Source organism: Pteropus alecto, unplaced genomic scaffold (assembly GCF_000325575.1).
Source record: "Pteropus alecto unplaced genomic scaffold, ASM32557v1 scaffold121, whole genome shotgun sequence".
Classification (NCBI taxonomy): domain Eukaryota; kingdom Metazoa; phylum Chordata; class Mammalia; order Chiroptera; family Pteropodidae; genus Pteropus; species Pteropus alecto.
Window position 1 is genome coordinate 9,811,958 of NW_006434369.1, and position 12,940 is coordinate 9,824,897.

The 12,940-nt window shown below is 34.4% G+C and overlaps 1 protein-coding gene across 1 annotated transcript in view; it reads right to left on the bottom strand.

Annotated features, from left to right (window-relative positions):
- The window catches only part of TMEM170B (transmembrane protein 170B), a 32,125-nt gene extending 19,187 nt beyond the window's left edge, over positions 1 to 12,938 (bottom strand). The window contains exon 1 of the mRNA XM_006909263.3: positions 12,842 to 12,938. Coding sequence (XP_006909325.1) covers positions 12,842 to 12,938 — 97 coding nt within the window. The remainder of the gene's footprint in view (positions 1 to 12,841) is intronic.
- Between the last annotated feature and the right edge of the window lie 2 nt (positions 12,939 to 12,940).

Below are 12,940 nucleotides of genomic sequence, written 5' to 3' on the forward strand. Positions count from 1 at the left end.
CCTATTTGTTTAAAAAATTGTATATGTATATAAAATGTATAAATCAAAGATTTAACAATGGCTTAACAAAACACTTTTAAAGACAGGAAGTGAATGACATTTTATATATTCTTTACTGCGCTTATTTTTTAACAATCTGCCTGATATATTTTAAAATTTCTTACTACAAATATACTGCCTTTAAAAAATAGTTTATTATTCCATAATTGATCAAAGCCAATGGTTCTCAAGCCACGGTGCTCATGAGAATTACCTACAGAGCAACTAAAACTCTCTGGAACCAAATTACTATATTTTTATCAATTTTTACTGAATGATCATGACATGCAATAGAAATAGAAATCACTACTCTAGGCTAAAGGTATTTATTTAAAAAATCCAAAAGTCATAAAAATAAGGAAACCTATCTCATTAGACAAACACTAAATATGTATTTTTAATCCTCTATAGAGTATGTAAACGTTTAATATAATTAGCAAGTAGACACTTGAAAACTTACTATGTAATCAATATACTCTAAGCCTCAAGCTGAAAATACCATACCAGTAAAATTTTATTTGGGGGCTGTTCATAATTTCCTACCATCTCTATATAAATGGTTAACATTATACGTGTAAATAATCTGTGATCAAATTAGGTTCTCAATATCTCAACTTTTTGTCATTCTACAAATCTAAGGGGTGGAACTTGCTCTCCTTAGTTTCTAACACCAGTGATTTTTCAGTTTGGGGCTATGTCTCACACAGGGACTTGTTTATTAGACTCTCAGGAAGATGATGCATTTATATCTGAAAAATTCTCCAGATCAGGGGTCAGCCTCAGATACGGACCATGAGCCATGTCTGGCCCACCACCAGTTTCTGTATAGTCTGTGAACTAAAATGGTTTTTATATTTTAAAAGAACATTTATTTAAATGAACATATATTTCTTTTATTTAAAAGAACATATTTTTAAAAGAACAATTTTTTGAAACACAAAAATTACACAAAATTTAAATTTAACTGTTCATAATGTTTTATGGGCACATAGACATGTTCATTCATATTGTCTATAGCTATTTTCATGCTACAATGGCAGAGTCGGGTAGTTGTGACAGAGACCAAGTGGCCTGCAAAGCCGAAAGTATTCACTGCAGTTACAATATTGAGTATGTTGAGTACTAGCCCTTTACAGAAAAAGTTGCTGATTTCTGGTCTAGATGATTTGACATGTGTCCCAGGGAGTTGGGTTGTCCCACACCCCTTTGAAAATTACTATTATGGTATTTTCATATATTATCAAGAGCTGATACAGTGTTTAATTAATGATACATTGAGGTTAGATACAACATTAATTAATGATATCTCAGTGGTATTTTCTTTCCGACCATACCCCACCTATTCCAAGTTTCTAATACCTCAGGTTCTTCAATACATAGCATGCAGCTGATACCATTGGACAGCAGTCCCCAATCTTTTTGGCACCAGGGACCAGTGCTCCTATGAGAACCTAATGCCTGATGATCTAAGGTGAAGCTGATGTGGTGATGCTAGCACTGGGGAGCGGCTGCAAATACATATGAAGCTTCGCTAGCTCACCTGCCGCTCATCTCCTGCTGTGCAGGCCAGTTCCTAACAGGCCACGAACTGGTACCAGCCCGCAGCCCGGGGGTTGGGGACCCCTGCCATAGGGTACATAGTCCTGAACAAGGGGGAAGAATGTCAAGGACGATCACAAGAGAATACACTGCTACAACTGAATTATAAAAAATAAACAGGATTAATCAAATGATAAACATGTTCGAAATGGAATGAGAGTGAAGAGTGGGGAGCAGAGCATTCTAAGCCAATGGTTCCCAGACTTCGCTATATGTTGGAGTCACTTGAGAGAGCCTAGAAGAAATACCATCCCCAAAAATTCTGATTTAATTGAGAAAGAATTTTTTAAAGTTCCCCAATTGACTCTCATGCAGTTAAGAATGAGAAACAACTGCTCTAAGACATAATGGTCGAATTGTGGAATTATATGCATTAGAAACATGAAACTGCAAAACTCTGGTCAAGAGAGGTACCAAGAAGCAGGCAGAGTTATCAGATACAAAGAAGAGTGTGGCTACTATGATTCAGAAAGGCAAAAATACTGACAGCCCCACCCCAGAGACCCTAATACACAGAGCATGCCAAAGACTAAAACTGGACCAAAACAGCAGAAAAACCCTGCCCCTATCATGAGCCTAACACTAGGTAACAAGCAAAGTCTGCCACTGGGGGAAAGCAAGTATGTGGACAAACAACCTTCCTGTGGCACAGGCATGCAGAGATGGCTAAAACTTGACAACGGTACACTGACACTGAGAATAACCCTGCAGCACCTAGTCCCCACCCTAAGCACAAGGCAACAAGAGCAATTTCTAGAGAATGTGAAACCTATGGTACACTGACGGTAACCATGATAACAAAAAAACTCAAACTCAGCTTACTTCTGAGTAGATTAAATCAACTCTTCACACTACTGGCTGAACAAAAGCTACCCATTTCCTGGCATAAATCTATGTACTTCAATCTTTACTATTATATATACAAAGTACTGCATTTGATAAAAATTTATGACACACTCAAAAACAGGAAAAACAATTCACTGTTAAGAAATAAAATAATCAATAGAACCAGACCCAGAGATGATCCAGATTTTAGAACAACTAGATGGGGACTTTAAAATAACTATAATTAACATGTTAAAGGCTCTCATGAAAAAGGTAAACAACTCACATGAACAGATGAAAAATTTCAGCAGAGATAGAAACTACAAGAAAAAGTCAAATGAAAATGCTAGAAGTTAAAAAAAAAAAGACACAAGCACAAAAAAAGTGGTATCAGCGATGAAGAATTCTTTTAATGAGCTAATAGACTTGACAAAGTTAAGCAAAGGATCAGTGAACTTATAGACCTTGAATAGAAATTATTCAAACTGAAATATAACAGAGGGAAAAAAGAAATCATCTAAGAGCTATGGACCAATTCCAAATGGTTTAACATACATATAACTAGAGTCCCAGAAGGAAAAGAGACAATGGAAAAGAAAAATATTTGAAAAGAGTGGCTGAAAATTTTCTAAAATAACAAAAGATACCGAACCACAAATCTAAGACTTTCAAAGAATCTCAAGCAAGATAAAGACCTCTCAAAAGAAGACATTTCAAAAATAAACCATACACACACAACTAGATCTATCACAGCGAAATGACTGAAAACCAAAGATAAAGGGAAATAATGAAGGTAGCCAGAGGGAAAAAAAAGACATCTTACACACAGGAACAAAAGCAAAAAGTACAGCAAACTTCTCAACAGACACTATCAAACCAGAAAACAATACAGTCACATTTTTAAAAGACTGAAAAGGAAAAAAAGTGTAAAGCTAGAAATCTATATTCAAGAGAAATACCTTTCAAAACTGAAGGTGAAATGAAGACTTTTTTCCAGAAAGAATAAAGCTCACAGAATCGTGCTTAAGACACATTAAAGCACTTTCTTCAGAGAGGAGTATACTACTAGGTGGAAACTTAACTCTATACATAAAGAAATAAGCAACAAAGAAGGTTAAAATGAAGGTAAACATAATAGACATGTTTCCGTATTTTTAATCACTCTAACATTTTCATCGGATTTAAAAATAAGTTGCTGTATTTACACATGAAAACTCATTTAACGTAGAAGTTAAAGTTATTGTAGATATTTAATAGTTGTCTGCTTCTGCTTCTTAAAAACACTAGTTTTTAAATTTAATTGTGACACCTTCAAGAGCTACTTTAATACATTGCCTCTCTCAAAAGCTTATGGCAATACTGTTTATTACCCACTTAAACTAAATTACCCTTTTACTAGCTAATTATATAATTTCAATCTGTAAATTACAGTACTCATCACTGAACAGTAAAATTCTTAGAAAAACAGGTTTTTAATTTAAAACAATCTGAATATCATTTGCTTTAAAGAAATCAGGTTAAGCTATTTAAAACAGTTCAAAAACTGCTCTATATTTAAGCCACACTGCTATCTTCCTAAAAGATGCTATTCAATTTGTTCTTCCTCATAACTGATTATTTAATTATAAAAGTATAGGGTTTAGAAATCAACATCTGAATCTATTATAAAATTATAATATACAAGTTTCAATTATTATTACTTGTATGCCCTCAAGCATCTTAAATTATGCCAACAATACATTTGTTTGATTCAGTCACTGACTAAAAAAATCTCAGTAAATGATAAGCTTTACAATCTCATGATACAGTATTTCCAAGGGATATTTACACTGAATACTGAAAAATGAACTTTTTACATCAGTGAGCATAACTTATAATGAAACTCTCAATATACAATTACTAAAATTAAATCTAAAAAAGAGACCGAATGAATGACAGATGAGAAAATAAAAGTACAACTAGGAAAACTTAGCAAGTAATGCACAAGCACTGTCAAGAACAATCACATCTTAAATATTATTGACAGTAATCCTGAGAGAGCAGTTATGCCACACTGGGATTAAAACGAACAAACAAAAAACCTGGATAATTTCAGAAGTGGAAGGGATCTTGAATCCAGTTGCCTAAACCAAATTTAAAGAAGGCCCAACTCTAAGAGCTATTAAATGATATTCAGAGAACAAAGATTTTCTAGGTCCTAAACCTCAACCTACAAAACAGTATATTAAAGATCTGAAGAAGACTCCATTTTAAAAAAAAAAAGATTAAAGAAACAAGTTTATATGCAAACATAAATGTTTTTCTTAACTCAGTAAAAATCTCTAAGCTTTTTTCTTGTTAGTTTCTAAATCAGCTTCCCCTTAAATCAATATGAAAATTGTTGGCATTAGATTGTATCATGAATGAGAACATCCAGCTCTTGGAAATATGTGGCTCATCTAAAATACAAAATCCAAATATTAGCATTTAAGGATAAAACTCAGTTTCTTGACTTATAAATTCAAGAATCCTAGTGGTTATTGAGACTCTATTTGCATACAGAAATCTAGCAGAACCCAAATTATACTAGGGGGAAAATTCCAATAACTGCTCATTACATAAGTATTTACATAAATACTGTTAATGTTTAATTCTCCCCTATACTTTGATTTAATATGAAAAAGTAGAATTTTTAAAACACTATTATTTAATAGCAATTATTCTCTATAGCTAATAGCTCAAATAAATAAAACATTTTTAAAGGATAAATTCTAATATGATACTAATGTTAAGAGAGCCACTTAAAAAACTGGATTATAACATCCTTTTGGAAATAAAGGAGTCATTTATATTAAAATTTTAATAAGTTTTAAACTAAATACTTCATATTAAGATTCATTATATATCTTATTAACATAGCTACAAATTGATCACAAAAAAACCTTGTTTTCAAAATCAGGTAGTCCCAATCCTTGAGCTCTCAATAACAAAATCATCCTAACAGCTAGTTAAAAATGTATTTTCCATTAGGCTCTGTTCTCAAAGATCCTAATATCACAATATAGACTGAGGCCCTGGATCTGTACCCTTGACCAGCCCTGATAAGTAGCAAATTTAGAAACCATGTCAGATTAAAGTAATTCATGGTACGGAATGGGAGAGGTGGAGAATTTTATAATGAAAATCTAGTTTCACATTATCGATGAAAACATCTTAGCTAGACACAGATATTCAGGAGCAGTGTAATACTTTTAAACTTAACAAGTCCTGCAGTATTCCGGGGCCATCCCACAAGCAATTCACCTCTCCTCTCCGAGATCCTATAAACGGATTCTTTCTCTACTCTCTACCTCTTCTGTTGTCTTCTAAATCCCACTACCTCGTTCTCTCTGAACTCGACAAGTCTACTTAACCTGAAGGTTAGTCAGCATCTCTAGACCATGAGATCCTTATGGATAATGATTGGCATTTTCATGATCAGTGTTGACCACAGAGACTGACACAAAACTTTTATGATCAAGAAATATCCAACAAAATTAGCCCTTGAAAGTGATAGACATGTTCTTTAGTATAATTCTTCAGTGTATGAAGATGGTTTGTTTTTTCTAGTCACCTGTTTCTCTTATAGATCCTCAACCCCTTACCTACTATGTTAGCCCTAGTCTTCTTTTTCAGAACTTCATTCCCTTCTCCCCATACCTACCTTTAGTCTGTGACAGATAGGCTCTAGGAGGCCCCCAATAATCCTCACTTGGTATTCACACCCTGGTACAGTTCCCTTGACAATGAACCAGAGTTGGTCTATGTGACTAAGTATAGCAGAAATGATGGTACATCGCTTCCAAGATTAAGATTATAAGAGACCCTGTGGCTTTTGTTTTAGTTTCTGTCTCTTTCTCTGACCACTGGATAAGGGGAAAGCTATGTTGTGAACAGCCCCATACAGAGGCCCACGTGGAGAGGAATCACACCTCATCCCGACAGTCATATGAACATGCCTGGAAGTCAGCTGACCCTTCAGCACCAGTCTTGACTGTTACGCTGTTAAGAACCAGCAAAACCATTCCCAGATTCCTGAGCATTAAAAACTGTGAGAAAATTAATGTCTCGTTTTAAGCCATTAAATTTGGAGGTTTTAAGCCGTTAAATTTGTTACTCAGCAATAACTAATACAAAGATTTGTATATTCATACTCACTAGAATATAAGCTTCTTGAAAACAGTCATGATGTTATTTACCTTTGAATCTCTGACAGCACCAAATCCATTGTAGTTATTCAAATGTTTGCTAAATGGATTGATTGATAATTTTTCAAGTCCTGGCTTACGTGCTTTGTAAACAGGGGCAAGATATCATCTATATCTGTTTATTTTCAAAAATGGTGTTAATGGTCCATACCTCCTGGGATTATTACAAGAAGCAAATAAAATTATATATGTAACATTCTTAGAACAATGCCCAGCACACTAAAAAGTATTAAATGTTAACTACTAAATGTAAAGTTTCTTAAAAAGGAAACATATCACTTTTTCCTTTGTCTTGAAATCCTGGATATGAATTTTTTACTGTAAGGTTTAAGAGCCATACAAGGATTATGAAATAAATTTAGAAAACTGATTTATATTCAAGAATTCAGATAGCATATCAAATGAAAGGTGATATTGGATGTGTTAATAAGCTAATAATGTTAACTGATCTAGCGATCTACATCCCTCAAAATTATTTTCATTTTTCCCAGTCCTACTAAAATAAGCACATAACATGTTCCTAGATTATATTCCAAGATATATATTATAAGAACACAAGCAATTAGATCCAAGTAAAAGTTTGATTCTTTCCACTTGCATGAAGTTTGGTGAAAAATTCTCTTTCTCTTTCAAGGATTAATCTACTTATCTAAGGTCATTGGGATTTAATAGTCTAATGAGACCTCCTTCAAATGTGTTTCTACTGCCACTGATCATTCTATGATTAATTTTGATTCCTAAAAGACTTAGTCATTAAAAATACATAATTAGCCTATCACACCTGAACAAAGATAAATTTATATTCTGATAATTATTAAAAAGTCAAAGTCATAGCTTACACAGTCCCAAGACTTATCCAAAAATTGCTTTAGACTTAAAACATGTCATCTGGACCTTAGAGTTGGTGTTGCCAGAGGATATGGATGTATGATTCGAGATAATGAAATGGGAATTTAAAAAACCTTAAGATGACAATTCTGACTTTTGAAAAACTACAGTAGCTTCATTCTCTACATATACTGATAAGCTTTCCAAAAGGTAAACTCTTATAAAGTACAAGTCATACCAGCACTTATTAATTGGCTCTGTACCACAAAAAAGTATGGGATTTTTTCACATGTATTTCAGAAATACTAAATTTTGGGGTCCAGCACAAATACTGAAAAGTAACATGTCTTTAAGGCTACATATACAAAACATAAACACCTATAAGTAGACATCTGAAATAACTTTATAAACATAAACTCACCACCTATAACACATAAACTCACCACCTATAACACAGCATTCAGGAAGAGGAATTGAACCTAATGATAAACTAGGATACCAAGTAACATCGAGAGAAGAAAATTTGTTTGGGAGCATTGCTAAAGGTGCTAGTGATACCAGCATGATGTACGAACAATTCTAAATGTATATAGCAGATAGCAACATTTTCCCCTTTTTCTCCTTCCTTCCTTCCTCTCTCCCTTCTCTTCCCTTCCTTCAGTCTTTCCTTCCTTCTTTTCTTTTTTGCTGACAGTATTAACACTAAAGTGGCTTAGTAACTGTAAAGTCCAAAACAGAACTATAATAAAGTGTATGTATATTGTAAAATTAAGCATATATATGTTTTATATAGACACACACAGAGATGGTTGACCTTCATTCCAGTTTGAATTCCCAGCCTCCTAATGCTTATTACTAATAGAGGGGAGCACCTACCCCCACATTTGCTGCTGACACTGAGAGAGGAGCCAGCCTAAAGCCAGTCTGCCATTTCTCCCAGGGATCAATTATCCCTTCCCCAGCACTAGCCCGGATCTATGTTTATCCAGGGGATTAGGGATCCTGCCTATTTTTATGTAAAAAATTCTTCTTTAAACCCTTAACAACCAAATTAGCTTCAGAACACAATGCTGGGAGCCAAAGTAGTTGAAGAAAATAAAGATAAAGCAAAAGAATACATTTCAGTGTAGGTCATTAAAAAAAAAAAAAAAAAGTCAAGTTACCCATACAACTGAATGAGTATATACATGCTGACTCTAATTTTTGATCGAGGGGTCAGAGTATTTAGAACAATTCAGAGAAAGATAAACTATTTGAGACAGAAAGGAAGCCATTTACCTCTAGTAAGGTGAAGAAGCGTATAATCCACATACACAGCTAACAATTTAGGAATCCTGTGAATCACCCACTTTGGGAAGTGATGGATACAGAAGAGAACTTTGGTAATAGACAGAGATGAGGTCTCCAGATATTAATCTGCTCTATATGGAGTCCCCATCCTAGTGTCTTCCAGGAGGAAGAAACAATAAATAGCACACCAAACTTGGTAGGATTTCTAAAACTGGATATGTAATAAATATGAATCACTAACTTTTACATAGGCAACGGCAACTTAAAATTATAGAAAACATTATTATTCAATAACATCTTGAGTTTTCTAATATCTTTTATCTGCTAGACAAAAATTAGTTCCATTCACACATTCTTGGGCTCACTAGGACAAATACTTACCAGGCTATTCTTAAGAACATTAAGATTTATCATCTAACCCAGACCTGCCTGAGTTAAAAGGCTATGTGAAATAAAAGAAAAAGGCACAGAACTAGGGTTAAGAAAGGTTAATTTCAGTCCTGCCTCTATCATTAAATAACTGTTTAATCCCTGCCATGTCACTTCACTTCAATGATGTGACATTCGGTATTTCTTAAACGGAGTTAAATTACAAAATTTCTAGCTTTAAATGTTAAGCTAGTTCTCATTATCACTTTTTAAACATCTATTTCTATCAAAGTAATAAATACACAACACTACTTTCTAAAGGTGAATCTCTAAGATAAAAAGGTCAATATAAATGTTGTCCTGCTTTACCCATGGGATAAGCTACAAAGAGAAGAATAATACCTGTTAGTTTGTACAAAGAAAAAAAAATAGAGATGAGTGCTTTCTCCCTTTGTTTTTTTAATTAACCAGAATTCCTATGAACCAGATTTCTGCAAATCCAGTTAATTTTTAAATCCAAATCAGTCTTGTTCTACATTATGCTCCCTACAATTAGCTGTTTCACTACAAGTTTGTTATGATGACAAAATGCCTTCTGACTTAACAATGTTATCATAATTTGAAAAAAGGTAATTTTTCTCTTAATAGCTCTCAGATTTAAGCAAGTTACTCTTTGCTTCAATGTCTGAATTTGTAAAATAAGGATAAACGATCTGTCCGTGATTGTTGAAAAGATTTAAAAAAAGTGAAAGTATGGTTAACTTGTATAAAAAATTTATTCAATAAACATTTGTATTTTAAAGGTATGACATTTACAAATATATGGTAGCTGAAGGAAACTGGACTTTTGGTGGTAAACACACAAGAGAATAAAAAATAAAGGCATGACATTTACAAAAGCTACTAAAATGACCCATTCCTTATTAGTAGCACTTTCACTCCAAAAGACCTAGCTGAAAAATAAGACAAGTAGATGTTTAAATCATGCAACTGTCAAGTGTTATTTTAAAAATTCCACTCAAATATGTATTGAGCATTTACTATGTGCCAAGTACTATAACGCTAGCATTCCAGAATTCAGTGATTAAGACATTACCCCACCCTCAAAAAGCTCAGTCTAGCAAAGATAAATAAAAATTGTAATGTAATTGAAAAATATAATTTAAAAAGCATGTATAAGGAGAAGTAGCAGGATGAAGCAAGTAATTCATTCTGCCCAAAGAGAGTAAAAAGGAAGTAGCTAAAGCATTCTGAAAAAGGAGAAAAGGAAGTCCTGCAGGCAAGGACTAGGGTTTAAAGACTAATGCAGTCATTTACTAGCTATATGATTTGGGGGCAACTTAATTTACCTCTCTGAGCTTTGAAAATCTACTCTGGAGAGTTAATTCTGAAGATTAGAAATAATATATGTAAAGTGCCTGATACATAGTAGGAATTCAATAAATGGGAGTTGTCTTTAGGAGCTGTGTTTGTTTTTAATAGACCAAATTCTAAATGGCACTGTAAGCAGCATCTTGACTAATGATTATGGTACATACGGGATCACTAAGGTCACCAGCATGGAGAAGGCTGTAATGAACCACATCGGAATGTTACAATTTCCAAAGTCTACTTTTTAGAAGTGATGTGGTTCCTAACGTGGTACACTTACTTGCTGGTGAACCATATTTCTAATCTATTTCTTTATTCATTTTTACTCTGACAAACAGAATTTTGCATACTCACTCTAGTTATTTCCTAGAAGAGGTTCCTGCTGTTCCTCAGTCTCACTTCAGTTCTAGTTTGGGATGTTCTGCTTACCCTTTATTAAATGGCAAAGTCCGATAAAAAAAAAACTGATGATTATTAAGATTGTACTAGGAGATACCTTGGGTTGAAACTACTATTATTAACCTAATAGATGACCTGTGGAACTGGAAGCCAGTATATAATGATTAGAATCTTAAAGGTAAATCTTAAAGTTAAAACATTGTTAAATCTGGCCAAGAAGTAAGTTACATTTACATTTATCTTATGTATCCCAAAGCTAATTTTTTTCTAAATATTCAATGATATTTGAATATTTACATTATATGTTAATGCATATATACATGTCATTAACATACATGACATATATACATGTCATTAACATATAACAATATATACCTATTTTTAAGTCTTTATTTTCATTTTATTCAAATACACATAATTGATACATTTGAACAATTAAGATAAAGTAGTCTATCTCTAAATTCAATTGAATCATGAAATGGTCTTTATGCCGATGTAGTTTTTCAGAACTAAGAACATGTTCCTGACATAAAACCATCATGTAAGGTCAGTTTGTTCCAAGTTAAACAACCACATATTAAAAGTGAGGACATCATGAATCAATCCAGAATCTACGTTAATTTTATAGTTTCCACATTCAAGGAAATCAGTGTCTTTAAAGTCATTCTTGTGGTATGTAATTCCAAAAAAAAATTCTCTATGAATATCTGAATTTCATATCATGCCAGATTTTAAGATATATTTATATTATATATACACATATATGTGTATGCATCCTGTCAAATTACATTTGTAATGTACTCTTCCTACTCATAATCAGTTTGACATAATGCATTTTGAAATACTAATGTTCTATGAAAATTAGCTGCCTTGTATATTTTCAAGAATTAAACCCCGAGTATGTTTTTGTTTTTTCTCTAAGGAGCAGGTACTGAGGATTCACCAAACTGCAAACGAATCTCTTTCTTGTAAATACTAATCTTTAGAGGGTATTTTTAAATTCAGAACTCAGTATAATATATAAGCATTTCCACATTTACAAAACCATAAGTTCCTTCACAAAGCAAACCTACAAATTTGACAAAAGTGTGTATTATTGCTCACTTTTACAACTAGAAATTGATGTTAATTATTATAACGTAGTCCAATTCCCTCCTGATAGCCTGGACAAATGAAGGGAAATAAACAAAATTATCAAATGTCACAGAAGTGGCGCTGGAGGCCAGAGGGAGAGCAACAGACAGACAAAAGGAAATTGGGAGAGGGAAGAGATATATAGCTAAAACTAAAATGCTTAGAATGCACTAGACCTTGGCCTGGCCCCTGACCCACTATAATCTACTTAATTTGCCATCTATATTTCCAAAATAATTTAACAGCTGAAGCAAATTGATCACTGCGAGCAGGAAATTTAAGTCCTGCACTTAGTTTGAGATCCGCCAGAAAGAAAAAGAGGTAAACAGAAAAAGATCTAAATAGCAATAAGTGGGGGGTGTGTGTGTGTATGTGTGTATGTGCACGCGTGGGGCTGTGGGGAGGGTTAAATTAAAGCTAACTATGCTCAAGCCTCAGCACTAACGCTATTCCGCGCGTACTACAAAAGGCAGGGCCCTCTGGAGCCTCCCCGGTGCCCGGCAGGAGGCGGGGGTGATGGATTCTCCTCCCGTGATTGAGAAGCCTCAGAGCGGAGGGAATGGGTGGCGGGCATCTGCGCCCCCGAAAGCGGCGCGGAGTGGATCCAATTAACACTTTCCTCGCCAGGACTTGGGACCGTGAACTCCCGAAAGGGCGCACACGGGGGTGGGGCAGCGAGGTGGGCTTCCACTCCTTCGGAGGGAGAAGCGAGATGAGGGGCAGCACTGCATCCCCGTCCCCATGCCAGGCGCAACAATTACCCGTGAGGTTCCTCAGCACCGTCCCGTGGGCCCAGAGGCTCAGGACCTGCTGCACCGACAGGTTGATCATGGAGTGGTCGCCCCCCTCCGCCTTCATCT